At 36.5% G+C, this 19,137-nt stretch overlaps 2 protein-coding genes across 3 annotated transcripts in view; both read right to left on the bottom strand.

The window, feature by feature from the left end:
* The window catches only part of PRKRA (protein activator of interferon induced protein kinase EIF2AK2), a 375,739-nt gene that overhangs the window by 1,783 nt on the left and 354,819 nt on the right, over positions 1–19,137 (bottom strand). The window lies entirely within an intron of this gene.
* PDE11A (phosphodiesterase 11A) overlaps positions 1–19,137 on the bottom strand; it is a 285,421-nt gene that overhangs the window by 230,819 nt on the left and 35,465 nt on the right. For both annotated transcript variants that reach the window (XM_070422681.1, XM_070422682.1), the window contains exon 2: positions 17,548–17,706. In XM_070422681.1, coding sequence (XP_070278782.1) covers positions 17,548–17,706 — 159 coding nt within the window. The remainder of the gene's footprint in view (positions 1–17,547; positions 17,707–19,137) is intronic.

Here is a 19,137-nt window from a genome sequence, read left to right as displayed (position 1 = left end):
CTGAGTCAGAAAGATGGGGCAAATCAATGGCATAATAGGTCAAGACTGACTGTAGAGTCAGAGATTGGCATCACATCCTAGTAACCTGAAGTCTACATCATCTGGCCATGAAATGTTTATTCATATCCCCACATTTTCCATCAGCTGTCTCATATTCTTTAAGGAACAAAATGGAGAGGGAAAGAAGAAGGGAGGAAGGAAAGAGATACAACCTAAAACACACATTACTAGTTTCAGCTTTATACACACACACACACACACACACACACACACACACACTAGATAGTGAGCAAACCCGACGTTCTCTCTCTAGTGAACCTCACTCCAGCACCAATTGAGATCGGTAGGGATGGGGGTGGAGTAAGGGTTAACCTAGCACAAACTACATATGGTTAGTAAGCATGCACTCATCGAAGAAGGAAACATGAATTACTAGTATTCTAATCAAATAACTGCTTAGTCAATAAAAATTCACTTATACCTTGAATTTTCTGTATCTCAGATTGCAATTCAACCTTTAATGTCACAATAATGGCACGCACTTACTTTTGCCTTTTAAATATGTGGTTGATTAATAACAGAACTTACGGTTTTAATGTTAACATGTTATAGTAGTAAATTTTCAGCATTACAAGTTCCTGGAGCTATAGTTTGAAAAAATATTTAAAATGCAATCTAGTTTCATATTTTGAAGTGAAAATACATGTACTGATTTTCATAAAACACCTGCAGAAAGAATCAGACAGGGCTCTTGCTGGTTCTCATGAGGGCAAGAGTTTTTAAATGCTGCAAAAGTCTGTCTAAAGGAAGAACATTATCTTCTTCCTATAGGTTTCCTGAGTTTATCTTTTAATTGAGTATGTACTGGGGGGGGGGGGGGGGGGCATTTGGGCCATAATAAAATCTCTTATTCTCAGATTCCAACTGTACAGAAGACCCTCATTAAATTTCTAACTCTTCTCTAAATAACACATTTACAGTTACAGAAAAATTCATTTACAATAATGCTTTTGGGAGAGTAACAATAACCCTTTGGAGGCTTCCCGATGATAATAGACAAAACAACATTTTACTGCTTTTTTCCTCTAAAATAAATGTCTAACATAATGTTAATAAAATATAGTAGAGTTAAAAATAGCATGTGAAGAGCTATGGCTCAATATCATTTATCAAGTGCTAACTGAACCGAGCAATATATCAAAACAATAATACACTACCAAACAGAATTCATGCTAGAAATAAGAGCAATACAAACCCAAAGTTAAAAAGTTCCAAAAAGTATATAAATTAATAAAGTGGAAAGTAAACATTGCTCAGAATTAGGATGGGGTTAAGAATGGAATACGATTCAAGGGAGTCTGTTGACTTTAATTTCTATGGGCTTTAAAATGCCTGCATCAAAAACACTTGAATCAAAGACAGATGATAAAGAGAAGTTACTAAAATATTTCTACCATTCATACTATCTACTTCCCCAATAAATATCTGCCTTCTACTTTCTCTTAACCTATTTCCACCAACATTTCTATTTCTTATGGTTCTTAAGAGTACATTCCATATAGAGTTTTGTTCCAATGGTTCGTTTTATTCTTAAATACACTGTGTTAACTATTTGGCCAGAAATCAATGATCAGCAGTAGACAGTTATATAATTCTTGAGCCAAGCAGGCTACTTATTTACATAACAATTTTTGACTTAATATAACCTTGATCTATCCAATATCCAAACATCAGCTTGAGTCAGAATTCTGCCAGCCTAGAGTCTCATCTTAGCATTTTGACATTATTCCAGCATAACTGAAATTGTAATAGAACATGACAATGTGTACTTTACTTCAATGATGGCTGGAGATCAGAGATTCCTTTTTTATCTTTTTTTTTTATTCTCAACTCTTATGGCTGAAAAAAATAATATAGACTCTTTATAAATTCCTTTTATGGTGGAAGAAGAAACATTGTAGGCTTCAACACCTGTGAGCAGACAGGCAACACTGACAAATTGCTTCTGAAGAACCTCCTCAACCAGAATTTTCCTACCCATAAAATGGGATATCCATGTGGTGATACCCACCAAAGAAACACAGAGTTGAACAGGACCACCGCTGTTGTCTGAGCCTCTTTCCATGGGTAGCCAAAAATTCAAATTGTAAGGAGGGTCCAGGAACATCAGAGCTTAAAGACACAGATCCAACTCTCAGTTCTGTAGTTTTCTAATTGTGTAACTTGGAGCAAATCATTTAAAATCTCAAGAACTATTGTTTTTCTCTAAAAAGAGAACTTGAGCAAAACAATTTCTGACATATTCTTGCTTTCTATGATTGTCATATATTCAGAGCAGATGGTTCTTAACAATTTTTCATGAGGATTTGTAAAATAAGTTTCTTATATCACTTTCATCTCTTTAACAAGCTTATTGAGCATCAAATCATGGAAAACTGTGATTTCATTGTTATAATCTTCCATTTTTCTGATTGGTTAGCTGTACTTTCTGGCATATTAAATGACATCACTTCTACAATTAACTCAATGAATATGCTTTGCTTTGAGCTCTCTTCTAGGGAGTGAGAATAGTCAATGCATAAAATGACAAGCCAAGCAGGAGAGAAAATAACATTGACCTCCCAATTCCACTCTTAATTTCCTGGTAGACAAGACAGACTGTGGTTACCTCATCTATAAAAAAAATTTAACAACTGTCTTACCTATCTCATAAGAATATTGAGAGAATCATATGCGTTATTACTTGTGTGAAGATTAAGAGCTCCACCAATGTAAATTTTGTGGTTATTATAATGATTGATGCTTCCAATAGCTTCAAAGATAAGAAATGCAACAAGCTGTATACCTGACATGTATTCTACCATCTTCCAGTTGACTATCTTTCTAAATATAGCACCAGACCCACAGGTCTATCAGTGGGTGGAGCCTTTAGTTTCCAGAATAAGTGCAATGCAAACATTTTACATCATCGAATCATGAAGAGCAGAGAGTATTTTTCCAAAGTATTTTTCTGGGAATAATTATGAAGGATCATCTTCCAGGTGAATAGCTATGACCTTATACTTCCAGGACAAATAGAACTGTGTTTTATATACTGGTCCTCCTGAAGATGTAATTTCAAGGACAATGACTTATTACTCTGTGCATGGCAGGGGGAACAATAACCCTTGCTTAACCCAATGATCTGTGCATAATCTTCCCCCTGGCAACAATTTGAAGACAAGAAAGAAAGAAGCAGTTTGGTTTCCAGTTTTCCTTTACTTAAGAAACCTGTGCTGCAGGCCAGAAGTTTGCCATAATTTGCACAGTTTTGTTGTTTCTGAACGGACGTGTTCTTTAGAGCATAATGCAATGAAAACACTCGTGGCAACAAGCCACAAGCATCAGAATCAAATCTTAACACGATGGGCCTTCTGAATCTAGAGCAAAATGAATTTCCTTTCAATCTCAAAAAGACAGCAATTCCCATCACTCTGTCTTAGAATTTAAAGGAACAGGAAGAGCAGAACTTCATGACTATCATGAAGGTATCCTGTCAGTAGCGAAACTGAGATTTAAAATAAATTGAGTCAAACACTAAAAAGGAGCAATGGCCATTCAAAGGTTTATCCAAGGATTGTAATTCTCTGTGTTCATGACAGGGGAGGATGATTCATGGCTTAATTTGAAGTCTCATCCTGGGTTTTAAAAGAGAAAGCTGGACAAAATACCTAGAACAGGTGTCAGTTACATTAAACCACAAGTACCACTGAGAAATCAGAACAAATAGAATTGATGTCAGTATTAAATGATCTGAAAAATTAATCAGAAACATTTCTTAGTGACAAAAAGAAAACAGAGTATAGAGTTTTTTCATTGTTTGTTTGTTGGTTTTTTGGGTGTTTTTTTGTTTTGTTTTGTTAATTCTCACCCGAGGATAACATTGATTGGTTGCCTCTCACATGTGCCCTCACCAAGCTGGGGATCTAACTCAGGTATGTGCCCTTGACTGGGAATAGAACCTGCAACCCTTCAGTATGTGGGCCGACACTCAAACCACTGAGCAACATCATCCAGGGCAGATATGTATAGGTTTTTGAAATTAAGTACATCAAATAATCAAGCACTGAACATGGACTAAGATGTCCCTGAAGCTACGGTGGACATAATTACTCACTGCTATCAAACACTGAGTGGCACCTTTAAAGAAACGGTATTGATTTCCCAGTCACTTATTATGTACTATAGACAGCAATTCTTCCAAAACACTGAACATGCTTTTCAAACAGACAAAGCATGTTCTGGCCCTCTGATGGTGTCAATTAATTCCAGGGAGGAATCATTTTTAATTCTCTCTAGTGAGAGAGTTCCGTTATTGCATTTCAGTTTCATTTAAAACCCCTTTTCAAGAACTGTGTCTAATGGACCTTCAGAGCATCTCTGGGCAGCTCTAACTTACATAACCTCATTTTTCAAAACTGTTCATTACTTTCTCCTCCTCTTAACATGCTCTCGCTCCAGCTCGGGGCCTCCCTGGGGGACTTGGCTGCCTGCTTTGGTAATACAGTAGTGCCTGCCTTTGAGACTTTTTCCCATTTCTAAATGGAGTGTGCAGAATATGAGGGGGGTGGGGGCAATGCTCCTTAACGTTGTTGATTGGCAATGAAATCAGAATCTGCCAGTGAAAATAGCCTACAATCATATCTAGCCAGGATATTATCCAGGGCGCATGTGGGAGACATAAAAGGAGCTAATGGAAAATGACAAAAAGAAAGGGTTTTATTTCTGCGTCCAATACAGAAAAGAGGAAAAGGAAAAAATAAATATTCAAGTATATCTTTAAAGTCAATACACTTTTAAAAACAAGAATTACGAAGTATGCTACCAAGTCATTTTACATTCTATTTGAAATTTTCCAACAAGGAATTTAATGTGGCTTCATTTAAACAGCATACTTCATAATTTGCTAAACAGAGACTAAAACCCTCTAAGTAGGCTGCAGGGTCATTTACACTGGAACACCCCACTTCTCTGCTCAGTGAAACTGAGCACTATTTGCAAATTCTGACTCGAGGCACAAATTTTTAAAGCAAAATAAAATTACTGTTACACCAATTTCATACACCGTATTTTAATACAAATATGTATTGAAAACCATAAATATAAAATAGTTTGTCATTTGACAGTGAAAACACACAAATGAAATAAGAGAAAAATATTATTATCTAACTTCATAGTTGTATGTATACAAAGTCATCATTATTTTTTTATAATTCCTAACTAAAACTAAAAGAGCCTGTTAGTTTTTCTATTTTTCTCACATACATAAAGCTTAAACTTGGTTACAATATTTATGACATATTGAAAAGCTACCAGGCAATGTAATTTAGAAATAATGTTTCACTCAGTCACACAATCTTTCCCCCAAATTATTAAATGTATAGAATCTCAAATTATATTTAATCATCGATTTATGTGCATCAGGTACAGCACAATCTATGTATGCATGAATCCCTGACTTGAAGATGACACACAGGAAGGACTGAACACCCACCAAGCATTTCCATATGCCATGAGGAGATGAAGAAGCAGAGACAATACCCAGCTCGGCCACATACAAGCCGAGTGATCTGGACACATTCTTCAAACCTCTCCCATTCCATATTCCCATGCATAAAATGAGAGTGATAACAATTAGCCACAAGGTTGTGGAGGATTAAATGAGATAATGTACACCAAGCATGTCAAACTCAAAGGCTAACCCGGGCCCAATAAACGAGGCATGTGGCCCGTGAGTTGGACATGCTTGATGTACACAAAGCACCTCACTTAATAAATGGTTTCTGTTCTTTTCTTGTTTAAGAAGAAAAACAGACATCAAGAAATACTGCATGCTCTTTTGATGTCCATAATTTTCTTTAAGTTCATTAGCAACGATTATGTGAAATTTTGTGTGAATGTAGAGGGAGTCGGTTTAATATGCCATTGAGGAGCAGACAGTTGCCCCCAGGGGTCATTAGAAGCCCTACTCCAAATGTGGCATCATAGTGCTGCAGAGATCTTCACTTGCCATCAATAGGGGCTTTGTCAATGTTAGCAATGCACTTTCACTGGTGGAATTAGTAGCTTGTGGAATTAAACAGCACAGCAGATATCAGATATGGACTGTAGTTAGTGGTATGCAGGATATGTGTATCCACAGCAATTTTAGAGACACTCCCCCAAACCTTGCATTAGTAAGGCACAAAAATCTAGCAAGTTCCAAATATATACCCTAGAGATGGACCTTGTGGCTGTCCAATCCTGCCATAAGGTCAAAAATTATGGTTACCGGATGCCCACCACAAGAACAAAGAAATTCTGCTTCTGAAATATTGAGGGATGTTTAGATCATCTAAAACAAAGAGAGCTTAGACTTCAAGAAGCTTACTGAACAGCCTCTGAACTATTTGATCCAACGTCCCAATAAAGTTGATCCAACGTCCCAATAAATTTTTGTTCAAATAAATGTCTTTATACGCAGCAGAATTTGGTTTGAAACCTGCTTTCATTAAAACCAAATAGGAAAGTAGTCAATTCCCATGTACTATACACTATTTCAAACTTTTTGGAAGCTATTCTAATGTACCTAAGAGCTATTATGAACAGTCTAGTAGTTGTGTGTGAACAAATTGGCTTAGGTCAGTTTGCTAACCTTCTTTTCTAGTTAAAAAATATATTAACTTAGACCAATAGTTAATTAAATCCTATGAAATGCATGGACACACAGAATAACTTTAAAAAGTGGAAATAACGTAAAATCAGAAATCTAAGAAATGCAATTTTTAAAAATGATAATATTCAAGCCCTAGTCGGTTTTGCTCAGTGGATAGAGCATCGGCCCTCAACTGAAGGGTCCCGGGTTCGATTCCGGTCAAGGGCACATACTTCAGTTATAGGCTCAATCCCTGGCCCTGGTCGGGGCTCTTGTGGGAGGCAACCAATCCATGTGTCTCTCTCACATCAATGTTTCTCTCTCTGTGTCTCTCCCCCTCTTCCACTTTCTCTAAAAATCAAGGATTAACAAAAAATAAAATAAATGATAATGTTCAGGCTGGTAAGGGTTCAATGAGTTGATATACTGCTATTATCATTATAGAGTAATACAATTTTCTGAAGAGATAATGGATGAAATTTATCAAGAGCCTTAAAAATAATTGTTTCACCAATAAGCACATGAAAAAATGCTCAACATCATAAGCCACTAGTATAAGGCTTTGTGGTTTTGATAGACCACAATGAAAAATCACTTCATACCTACTAGGATGACTGTAATAAAAAAGACAGATATAAGTATTAGCAAAGATTTGGAGGAACTGGAACACTCATACATTGCTAGTAGAGTGAAACAGGGCAGCCATTTTCAGTTCCTCAAAAGGTTAAACATTAGAGTTACCATATGACTCAGCAATTCTACTCCTTGGTATATATACAAAAAAAGAAATTTTAAATATGTTCACCCAAAAACTTATATGTAAATGTTCATAGCAGCATAATTCATAAATAGTCAAGAAGTGGAAACAACGCAAATGTTCATCATTGATGATTAGATAAATAAAATGTGATAGATCCATATCATGAAATATTTGGCCACAAAAGGAAATGAGGTAATACTGATACATGCCACAATGTGGATGAATCTTGAAAACGTTATCTTAACTGAAAAAAAGCCGGTTATAAAGAACCACATATTGTATGATTCTAATTATATGAATTGCCCATAGATAAATCCATAGAGGGTAGACTGAGAGATCTGGGGGCAAATGGAGAGTTACTGCTAATAGGCAGGGGGTTTCTTTGGGGTGATTAACTGTTCTAAAATTGAGTGTGGTGATGGTTATACATCTCTACAAATATACTGAAAATGATTATACTGTATACTTTAAATGCGTGAATTGTATGGTATGTGAAATATTTGTCAATAAGGCTGTTATAAAAAGTTAAGTTTCAAACTCTTTGACCCAGTAATCCTAAACATCAGTTTGAACCATAGGAAATTACCAATATTTTTGGCCTACAAAACAGCAATTCAATATAGCTATCTTAAGGTGTGGTCCAAGATTTATTTATAAAGAAGTTCATTCATTATAATTTTATAACATGATTTTGGAAATAACCTAAAAACTAAGGAATAAAATAATTAAATAAATTATTACATAATTACATGATCAATATAATATAAACATATAAATTGCATCCTTGAAGAATTGTTTAAAGCACGATAAAATACTATGTGTACTACATGATGCAAATTATGGAAATATATCTTTATTTATAGGTAAAAATAAATAAAGATAAAGAAATACACCAAAAATACTAACAGCATTATCTCTGAAAGTTAAGGTTGTGGGTGATTTTAGTTTTTGCAAATTTTTTATAAGCTTGTATTACTTTGATAATTAGAAAATAATCTTATCATAAAAGGAAAGGAAAATAAAACAAGAAAGACAGAGATGCCCAACTCAAAGATAGCCAAGTATACTTGGAATTCTACTAAATTTCACTTTTAATAAAAAATAATTTGATTTAAGTTTTCAAAATTCCAATTCAAGTATTTCAGCATTCTAAGGTAAAAAGAAGCAACACTAAACTAGTTATTCAAAGAAGACAGTTCTCAGTTTTCATTTGAAATCTCCAGTAAACAAAAATCTACAACACCCTGTTCTAGCTCTTCAATAATAATTCTTTCTGCCAACAAGTGCTTATTTATTTCCAAGCTGTGATTGCAGATCATTCTTCCTTGTCCAAGCCCTGTACAAGTAAGAGATAGAATTTATAAGACAGTTTTTTGGTCATTTTTGCATTTTTAGAAGTGGCTTGACTAAAAGTTTATTTCATTTTCTGCCAGCAATTAAAAGCCATGGGTGTAATAGCCCCTGAATGTCAGAACGCACCAAACTCCTCTCAGCCCCTGGCCTTTCCCTCCCAGATACCCCTGTATCCTGTTGGTCCAGCACCGAGTAAGCCTGGAGGTCTTAATTTCCCTGGTTCAGATGATAGTTAATTGACATTGTGATTGCAGCTTAATACTCCTGAGATGGTGCAGCACCAAGATATTTGATGTAAACATAACAAAAAGACAACACTTTTTTGTACTTCAAGTTTAGCGCTTAGGACAGTCTAGAGGGAAGCACACCTTATGTGAACAGCTGGAGTTTAGAGAAAGAAAGAGACTCAGTTGAAGAGTTCGTCAATTTATCATAGTTATTTGAGAGAGAAGCTTTGGAGCAAATCTTGCTCTCTAATAAAAGATCCTATTCTACCTCGAACCTTTTTTATATTACCTAGACTTAATTAAGCACAATAACATGAATAAAAGCTACAGAAAAAAATGATGGATTGTCTAAATTTTTTAAATTATATAGCTAATCACTACTTGAAGTTATGTTATTTACCTTATACATTTACTTTGTTTATTGTCTGTCTTCACCGCAAGAATGTAAACTCTGAGAGGGCAGGAATTTTTGTCTGTCTTATTCATCAGCTTAACCCCAGTACTTGGAAAAGTACCTCAAACAAAGTAGTGCCTACTAGGTAGAAACTCAATAAGCAGTGAATGAATGCATGGTTTTTCCACATAACAAAACACTATTCAGCTATTTAAAATGATGTTTGTATCCGTGGTCACTCAAAATCTTCCCCATTTTGCATTGCAACAGTTATAGTCCTATAACTAATAAAGTTCATTAGTTCATGGTCCTGCTATTTCATGATCCTGCTAAATGCAGACTATTAGACAATGTTCTGCAAATATATGAAAAGAGATAGAAAGGATGCTGTATCTAAACACGTATCATTTCCTCGATAACTCTTAGAAACGTAAAAAGAGAAGCTAAGGAAGCAGGAAATTACAAATACCAGCATTTCAACCATCTGAGAACATCAGGATTTTTGCAAGGGGCCTGTAAATCTGCAGCCATAGTGTGGGTGATTTGCATCTGAAATACAAAATACACTGTGTAGATATTGCCCTTCATTTTGTCAATTGTTGTATTAATGGGTTTTTTTTTAAATTCCTGAATATTTGGTCATTATTTATTTTCTCAATGAATGGTTAGTCAAAAACTAACTGCAGTCACTGGGGACAGCAGAAAATAAAAAGTTAAACTATAAAATACTAAGAACTACTATTAAGGACAAATAATAATCACTGTCAGAATAGTCCTACTTAAGTCTGAGATGATAGAATTTAATTTGAGCCTTGAAAGAGGGTGAAGAGGAGGATTTTGTGCAATTAGATAAGAATATAAGTAAAGGTATGTCTGTGGGAAGCACAAACCAAACCAGGAGAAGGGTAACCAGTTCTTGAATGTTAACCCAAAGCTGGGCCCTGCAGGCAGCCTTGCCTTCTTACCCTGAAGTTAGATTCTGCCTAGGGAAGAGCCAGAGAACAGAACTAGAAGTCTACAACAATACTTCTCCAACAGAAACACTCCCTGACATCTGAACTGAGTTCTGACAGATACAGTGTTGGGAATAGTGTTCTTGTTAATCTTGCTTGTTTCAGAATCTCCTGGACAGAGATAGGCCAGTGGACATACAGAACGTGAACAAATGGGTCTCTGAGGCTCTTGCAGTTTCACAGTGATTATATGGGACCCGGGGAGTAGAGAGTTTAAAAGTAGATAAAGTATTGCAATTAAAAGTGAGGAGAATTCAATCCAAATTTTTCCAGGACTGAAATCTTACTGGTCAAATATAACTTACAATCATGAGCCATCTATTGAGACTTTTAAAACCTTTTTGCTAAACACTGATTATTAATTATAATTTTATTGCAACAGATTTGAAAATCTAAGTTAATTGCAATATAGGTAGAAAAAAGATAAGAACACATAGGCCACTTCTTACAATTAGGTAATTCACTGCTCATTTAGCATTTGAATATCCAAAAGACAATGGAGTATAATTGAAAAACACATAAATTTGCCTGAGAGAGTGGTTGTAATCCCACTACCACATATATAACAAGCTTTTTAAACAACTTTTTTTTTAAAGATTTATCTTTATTGTTTAAAGTATTACAGATGTCCCCTCTCTTTCCCCATTGACCCTTTTCACCTGCCCTCTCTCCCCACCCACAGGCCTTCACAACACTACTAAAACAACTTTTTGAAAAGTACATTTGTGTAGAAACTAACTCTTCATAATACGACAGAAGAAACATGTCCATCTTTACTCCCATTTTGTTGATTTTATTAAACTGACTAGTTGTTTAAGTATTGGTTATTATGACAAAACCAGAGCATGCAGCCATGTCTAAAGGCTTTTAAATAAAAAATAAAAATCAGCCTAGCCGGTGTGGCTCAATGGTTGAGCATCACTCTATGAACCAGGAGGTCACAGTTTGATTCCCAGTCAGAGCACATGCCAGGGTGTGGGTTCTATCCCCAGTGTGGGGCATGCAGAAGGCAGCCAATCAATGATTCTGTTTCATCATTGATGTTTCTATCTCTCTCTCCCTCTCCCTTCCCCTCTGAAATCAAAACAAATATATATTTTTTAAAAGAAAAATCAATCCTATGCCAGTCAAATTCCATGCAAGTCACATATCTCTGTGAGCTGCATTCTGCCTTCTGAGATCACCAATTTGTAACTCCTATGAGCATGATGTATTCAACATCCGTTCTCCTAACTAAAGTGAATTGAATTTCTTTTGCAGCCTTAACATCTCACCAGGATTCTAAACATTGGGCTTTGCACAGTCAGGAACAGCTTAAAAATGTAAGCCAAGTGCTTATAAAATCTTCCCCATTATCTGTCTGAGTCTCAGACCTGTTGCAAATAACAAGACTCTAGCTTCTGTGATACGCATTAGCATCATCCATGCACTTTCCTCAACACCAATTGGCAGGGCAGGGTCACCCATAACAAGTTCCTGGCATGTGGCCAGTCCGGAGGCAGCTACGCTCAGTTGGCTGCATCCCAGCTATGCAGGATGCCTGAACATGTTGACAGCAAGGAGAGCAGAAGGATAGCTGAACACTCCAAATAATGCGCTGGAGGGAGGTGACCATAGGCTAAAGAAACCCTATGGAGATTAGCCAAAGAACATCTTCAACCCACAACTACTTGTACGTCAGACTGTTGGAAAGCAACTGCAATGCACATATTCTTCGTGCAACACCACAGTAAGAAATGGCTCCTTGAGGCCCAGGGATAGGCAACCTGGCAAAGGTGGATAAGAGCCTGTGCTCATTTCCTGATACCAGGTTTCATCCGGAGGGCCCATACATCTTATAGGTAACAAATGTTTGCTCCCATCCAGGTCTCATTATTTTATTCTGCAAAAGATACCTCCCTTCATTCACCCAGGAGTAATGAAATGACAAATTACTTGGATGTCATACCACCTAAATCAGCTAACTTGTACATATCACTGAAAAACAGGCACATTTGCTGCAAACCCATGTGAAACAGAAAATTCCAATCATCTCTTCTGTATGACCTGCCTTTGGGGTGCACTTACAACATGAATTACCAAACACGTAATTTGTTGGGATGTAACTTAAATTATTAACATGTGCACATGGCAGACTATATTTCACACAATTCTCTAACCACTGCTGATTAAATTATCACTAATTATGCAAAAACTTTAAAGAGCATAATGATTTTAATGTCATTAAAAATGGAAGTCTGGCTTTGAAATGGTGAGATTTCATGAAGCTTATTGAATGATAATTAGTACTACTTTAAGCACTTTACATCAATTATCTATTTTACTCCTCACAACAACCCTGTTATGAAAGTTCTAAAGTAAAAAGGGATTGAGTGCCCTGGCCAGGTGGCTCAGTTATTTGAAGCATCGTCCCATCCACCAAGAGGTTGTGGGTTCGATTCTAGTTCAGGGCACATACCTAGGTTGCGTGTTCCATTCCAGTGAGGGTGCTTACGGGAGGCAACTGATCAATGTTTCTCTCTAACATCAATATTTCTCTCTCGATCTCTCTCCCTAAAATCGATAAACATATCCCCAGGTGAGAATTTTTTTAAAAAAGGATTGAGCAGCTTGCTCGAGGTCACAGCTAAGAAAAGCAGGGTAGCCCAACCGGTTTGGCTCAGTGGATAGAGCGTAGGCATATACCTTGGTTGTGGGTACATCCCCAGTAGGGGGCGTGCAGGAGGCAGCTGATCGATCTCTCTCATCGATGTTTCTCTCTGTCCCTCTTCCTTCTTCTCTGTAAAAAATCAATAAAATATGTTAAAAGGAAAAGAAAAGAAAAGCAGGGTGAAGACTGAATCTGCCTTGAAGGCCATCTGATCTGAAGCCCCTACCTAACACTAAGCACCAGGCTTCCACTTCCCTTCCTTGTTTCCTTACTTGTAGGTGGCACTGAAACTATGATTGCTGGAATTTCTACTGGTGGATGTGGGAGAAGGTTGTCTGAAGCCTGCTGGCCAACTAAGGAAAAGTAATTTGAGTTTTAAAATGTGAATTGAACGAAGACGGCAGCACTCTGCAAGAAGAGGTACATGTGTGCTGCTACCATTGGAAATAGAATCAATATTTCTGAAAGCTATTTGGTAACTTGGAATGAGAGCTGTAAAGCTTTTCTTGCCCTTTGGCTCAGTAATTTCAGTCTTTGGAGTATACTCCAAGGAAATAACATAAAAGATAAAGGTAATTTGTTCCAGATGTTCATTCAGGGGCTATTTGTATTCGTGAAAAACTAGAAACAACCCAAATTTCCAGTAATAGGACAGTGACTAAGCAAACTAGGCTATGTAGAAAAAGAAAAAAGAAAACTTTATAATCCCTAGAAATAGCACAGTAGACTACACTGATCTGTACATATGTGTAAGAAATAACTTCACATTAAAAAGTAGAATACAAATTAGTGGAAGCATAATCTTGTACAATCAAGTAAGAGACTGCATGCATTAACAATAACACAAGAGAACTGAATTTATAAAGAAGTATATCTCTCATTTCATTGTTGAAATTCCAAAGGTGGAACTGCCATATAGATTATGCTTATAAAACCTACAGACTTAAATTATACAGAGATTTTTGTTTTTTAATCCTCACCCAAGGATATTTTTCCATCGATTTTCAGAGAGAGTGGAAGAGAGAGGGCCCACAACAGAGGTATGTGTCCTTCCCTGGAATTTGGTCCAGGACCCTTTGGCCCGCAGTCTGACGCTCTATCCACTGAGCTAAGCCAGCTAGGGCTATACAGAGGTAGTTTTTTAACTGAGACCTGACTACATCTCACATGTATTCATGGGCTGTCAGTAAAAGCTAATCTTTTATAAGGACTTACTATGTGCTAGAGGCTGTTCCAAATCCTTTTCCTGTAATCATTTAATCCCCCTACAGCCGTATAAGTATTATTATTATAACATCTCTTCTAAGAGAAGGAAATTAGAGCACAGGGAGGCTCAATAACTTGCCCACAGTTACACAGGCTCTAGCCGAGGTAGAATTTCAACTCCAGTAGACACATTATTTGGCCTGTATGCCGCCATTATGCCACAATACTTTCTCTTACTGGAAAGAAGTATCTAGAGCCTGTTTTTTCCAGTTAATCATTTCTAGATTTTGCTCTTTTCTTTCTCACCACTCCTGTTTGGTTTATCTATAATAATAAAAGGGTAATATGCTAATTAGACCAGATGTCTTCCGATGTCATTCCGGACATCCTTCCTGATAAAGCCGGGGCCAGAGGGAAGCCAGCCCAGGTCCCAGGTGCCTGTGGGTGGCCCAAGGGAAGGAAGGCCTACTCTTGCCGGGGCCAGAGGGAAGCCAGCCCAGGTCCCAGGTGCCTGTGGCAGCCAGGGGAAGGAAGGCCTACTCTTGCATGGATTTTCATGCATCAGGCCTCTAGTAATATATAGAATCCTTGCAGAAAAGAACAATAACCAGATACAGAATTTGAGATAAACACAATCTGCCTGCCCTAACTGGTAAGGCTTCTTCTGAGAAGTGAGGCTAGAGTAGGGTTTTTTAATTAGGAGAGGGAATTGGAAAGGTTGGAAAATAAAATGCTACTGTGGGAACATGGGATTCTTGCAGAGGAGAAAAATACATTTGGAGCAAGGAAATACTCAAATGAGGTTGAATCTAAGAAATAATTTGCCTGGGGATAAATAACAAAAATAGAAGAACAGTTCAAAAATAAAAATGTATGTTCTACACTTGCCTTTCTTAAATTTTTTAAAAGTATTTGTCATTTATGGTCTTATTTAATTCTCATGCTGTAGAATGGTGGATAGCATAATTTACAGGTGAAGAAACTGAGAGTCAGACAGTAAGTAGCTCACCCAAAGCAGGGTGCTTGTCCTTAGCCAAGCATGAACTCGGTAGAGCTAAACATTAATGCTGTTCAAGATAGGTACAAACCCCTGCGCAGACTATGCAGAGCTCACGAAGCCCTAGCTCATAAGTATAAATCCACTGAGAAATTCCAAAAAACAAATCTAACATGAATGGAATCGGAACTTAGAATTAAAAAATAATGGGATCTGATTCAACAAAAAGGGCAGAGTGAAGGCAGGACTACATCTAAGTATAAACTAAATGTTTGGGAGATGCCATGGGAATGTGATTGTTATTTGGAAAGGCACACAGCTCACATCTTTCCATCCAAATCCCTATAAGGGGCACATTATTACAGGACTCTCTCATCTTTGGTACAAAATGCACAAAAGGAAATTTTTACATTCCATGGAAACATTTGCACAGTGACCTACATTTTATAAGTTTTTAAATTCCTCACCTTCTCACCTGATTATGTGCTATGAAGGCCTATCTTTTCTTCAGAATTCAGATCAAACGCCATCTCTTTCAAGAAGCCTTTTAAGATTCTTCAACTGAAACTAATCCTCCTTTTCCTAGGCACCCATAGCATATCCTGGGCATGTCATTGCTGAACTTGCCTATGGCTTGTGCAGCTCCAGGATGGAGTAACATGTTTGAGATTTCTATCTGTGCTTCCTATGACACCAACACACATGCCTTGCACATTTTCGTCGTTTATTGAATTGGTAAGAAATTGTGTGAGGCCCTATCAGGCTCTACAGGTTTATAAACCTTTTCTGGGATTTGGGCTGTTCAAATTCAACTACAGAAATGACCTCAATAAAGACTCTTTACACTTAAAAATCTTGTTTCCTTATAATCATATATTATGTTGACCTTTTGTACCAGATATTTGCATTAATTTAATGCTTTAGTAATTAGCATTGGCAAATAACTACCTCACATCCATAAGGTTAAACTATAAAGTGTCTTTTTTTCAAGATAATATATTCTTTAATTTTATACATTTTTTATTGTTTAAAATATTACATATGTCTCCTTTTTCCCCGATTGACAACCCCCTCCCCCAGCCACTCACACCCCCAAGGGCAAGCCCCCACTGCCCCAGTGTCTGTGTCCATTGGTTATGCTAATATGCATGCACACAGGTCCTTTGGTTGATCTCTAACCCACCCCTGCCCCTGCCTTTTCTCTGAGGTTGGACGGTCTGCTCAGTGCTACCTTTTCTCTAGATCTATTTTTGTTCACCAGTTTATGTTGATCATTATGTCCCACAAATGAGTGAGATCATGTGATATTTATCTTTCTCTGACTGGCTTATTTCGCTTAGCATAATGCTCTCCAGTTCCATACATGCTGTTGCAAATGGTAAAAGTTCCTTCTTTTTTATAGCAGCATAGTATTCCATTGTGTAGATGAACCACAGTTTTTTAATCCACTCACCTACTGATGGGCACTTAGGCTATTTCCAAATCTTAGCTATTATAAATTGTGCTGCTATGAACCTAGGGGTGTAAAGTGTCTTTTTTAATCAAATAGGATTATGCCAGTCATTAAACTGAAACAAACTAACTTGAGATTTGCTTTTACCACAAATTTTAAAAATATCCCACCTGATTCTATTTCATCTGAAGGTAAGAGCTTTAAAACCAGAACTTCAACTCTTTGAAAAGTCTCTCTTGTAATATGAGATGGGGAATAAACTACTGGTGAAAGAACTTCAAATTTATGAGCAAAAAGTACATCACTTCTACCAGGGTCAATTGCTCTTCAGAAATGAAAATAATGTTCTTTTTATTAGCAATTTTAAATAACAATTAATATTCATTTACTTGACGTTTTTATATAAGAACTGAGAAAACAATTCTTTGTAGTTGTTATAAAAATACAACAGAAAGAGCTGAGTTTCTGAAATACAGTAATCTTCTATCTCCCCTGTTTTCCATTGGACCATGTGTGGTGGTGGTGTGATCCTTGATTGAAAAGCTTACTTATAAGGAAGATAAAGACCAGGGAATAATAAGAATACTACTGAGGCTTATAATGAAAAGCAAGCTAAGAAAAAGACTAAGTAATTATTTTCAATTATACCACATTCTGTAAAATATCAAAAGCTCCCATTACATTTTAACATGAGAAAAGGCTCTTTGATTCATGAATGGGCTAATCCAACAGCTATTCACACAATTCCTGTCCTTTTCAGGGAGAATAACAATCAGTAACCAAGAAGGAGAATGAGAGTCATGAAAGGAATGAAATCTTACTTTTTCATCATCTTCAGTAAATGGAGCACCTTCAGGAATCTTATTTATCGCTTGGGCCACACCAATAATCTCACCATCACTGCTTCGGATAGGCATGCACAATAGTGATTTTGTCTTGTATCCAGTCAGCTTGTCAATTTCATCATTGAATCTTCTATCCTAAAAATAAGACAGAGTATTAACCGCACTATGCACTGTCAGAGAGGAGAGAGAAATGTACAAGGGTGGGTAAAAGTAGGTTTACAGTTGTGACTATGTGAAACAGTTAATAAAGCTATTGTAATAATCATAACCTGCATGTCTTTTCCCATACAAACAGCTATAAATCTACTTTTCCTACCCCTGTATTTCTGTGTAAGGTACCTTATCAGAGGCAACTTTAGCCTGAAATTTTTAATAACAGATTTGACTTTATGTTGAATTCACTAAAGAGATATAAATGAAAACAAATCACCACCATAATTGTTAGCCAAGAGAGGAACTTTAATCCTGACTACTTGTCAAAATTGGGGAAGGGGCAAGTGATTTTAATGGAACTCCACGCTATGTTATTTATTAAAATGTGTTATTTCATATAGACACCTGGCTATGAAGTATCATATAAAAATACACAATAAATGTATATTAAGCACTATGAAAAAATATTCATAAAAGCACTACTTTACGTTTGGTCACATGAATCTGTAAAAAACAAACCTCTGAGCCCATAGTGATACTTTTAAAATAATTTTTTTTAAGTGAAGTGGGGAGGAAGGAGATAAAATGTTTCTCTATAGAATGTCAACAAAAAAATGTAGAAGGAATGGTCAAATTATATAATACCTATTTATTCTAACTACCAAAATAATAATGGATGCCAGCAAGGACCATCAATACAGGCTAATACCATTGGATGAAAGGTTGTTGTTAAACAGGATATTAACATAATCTCAAAGTGACACCCTAAAGACTCCTTATTAAATTCAAAAAGAAAGATGTCTTTATCATGAAGAGACGTAGTAGACACCACCTTAAACAAGTAACATCATCATTAATGAGACAAAAGAAGATCTTGTGCCTCCTGATGAGATTCAGGAAAGGACATCATGAAAAAAATTAAGAAAAACACAGATTGTTGGTCATTCAGAAGCCTGACCTGGATTACTCAAAAATGTCAATATCATGAGAGATGAAAAAGATTTAAAATAAAAGTAAAATAAAGCCACAGGGGCTGTGCTGGTGTAAAAAAGACTGGAGAGACTTGGAATCTAAATAAAATGTGTGGTCCTTTATTGGAAATTGTTATGCAATTCTTGGAGGGGACAATTAGAGAAATTTGAACATGGACTTTATGTTAGGTAAATAGTGGTATTGCAATTATGTAAGAAAACATTCTTATTTTTAGGACATACATGCTAGGTGAAATGTATTTTGAGGTGAAATGTTACAATACCTTCAACTTACTTTCAAACAGTAAGAAAGAGAGAAAGGGAAGAGAGGGAGGGAGAGAGAGAAAGAGGGAGGGGTAAAGGGAGAGGTGAGAGTAAGAGACTGGGGAATGACTGAATCCTGAAAGGGTAACAGCTTCTTAAGGTGTTCCAAAGGCCCTAG

The sequence above is a fragment of the Myotis yumanensis genome, unplaced genomic scaffold, assembly GCF_028538775.1.
Source record: "Myotis yumanensis isolate MYYU_CA2020_CCGP unplaced genomic scaffold, mMyoYum1.0.hap1 SCAF_8, whole genome shotgun sequence".
Taxonomy (NCBI): domain Eukaryota; kingdom Metazoa; phylum Chordata; class Mammalia; order Chiroptera; family Vespertilionidae; genus Myotis; species Myotis yumanensis.
Note: the sequence above shows the minus strand (reverse complement) of the source record. Positions and strands in the feature narration are given on the sequence as shown.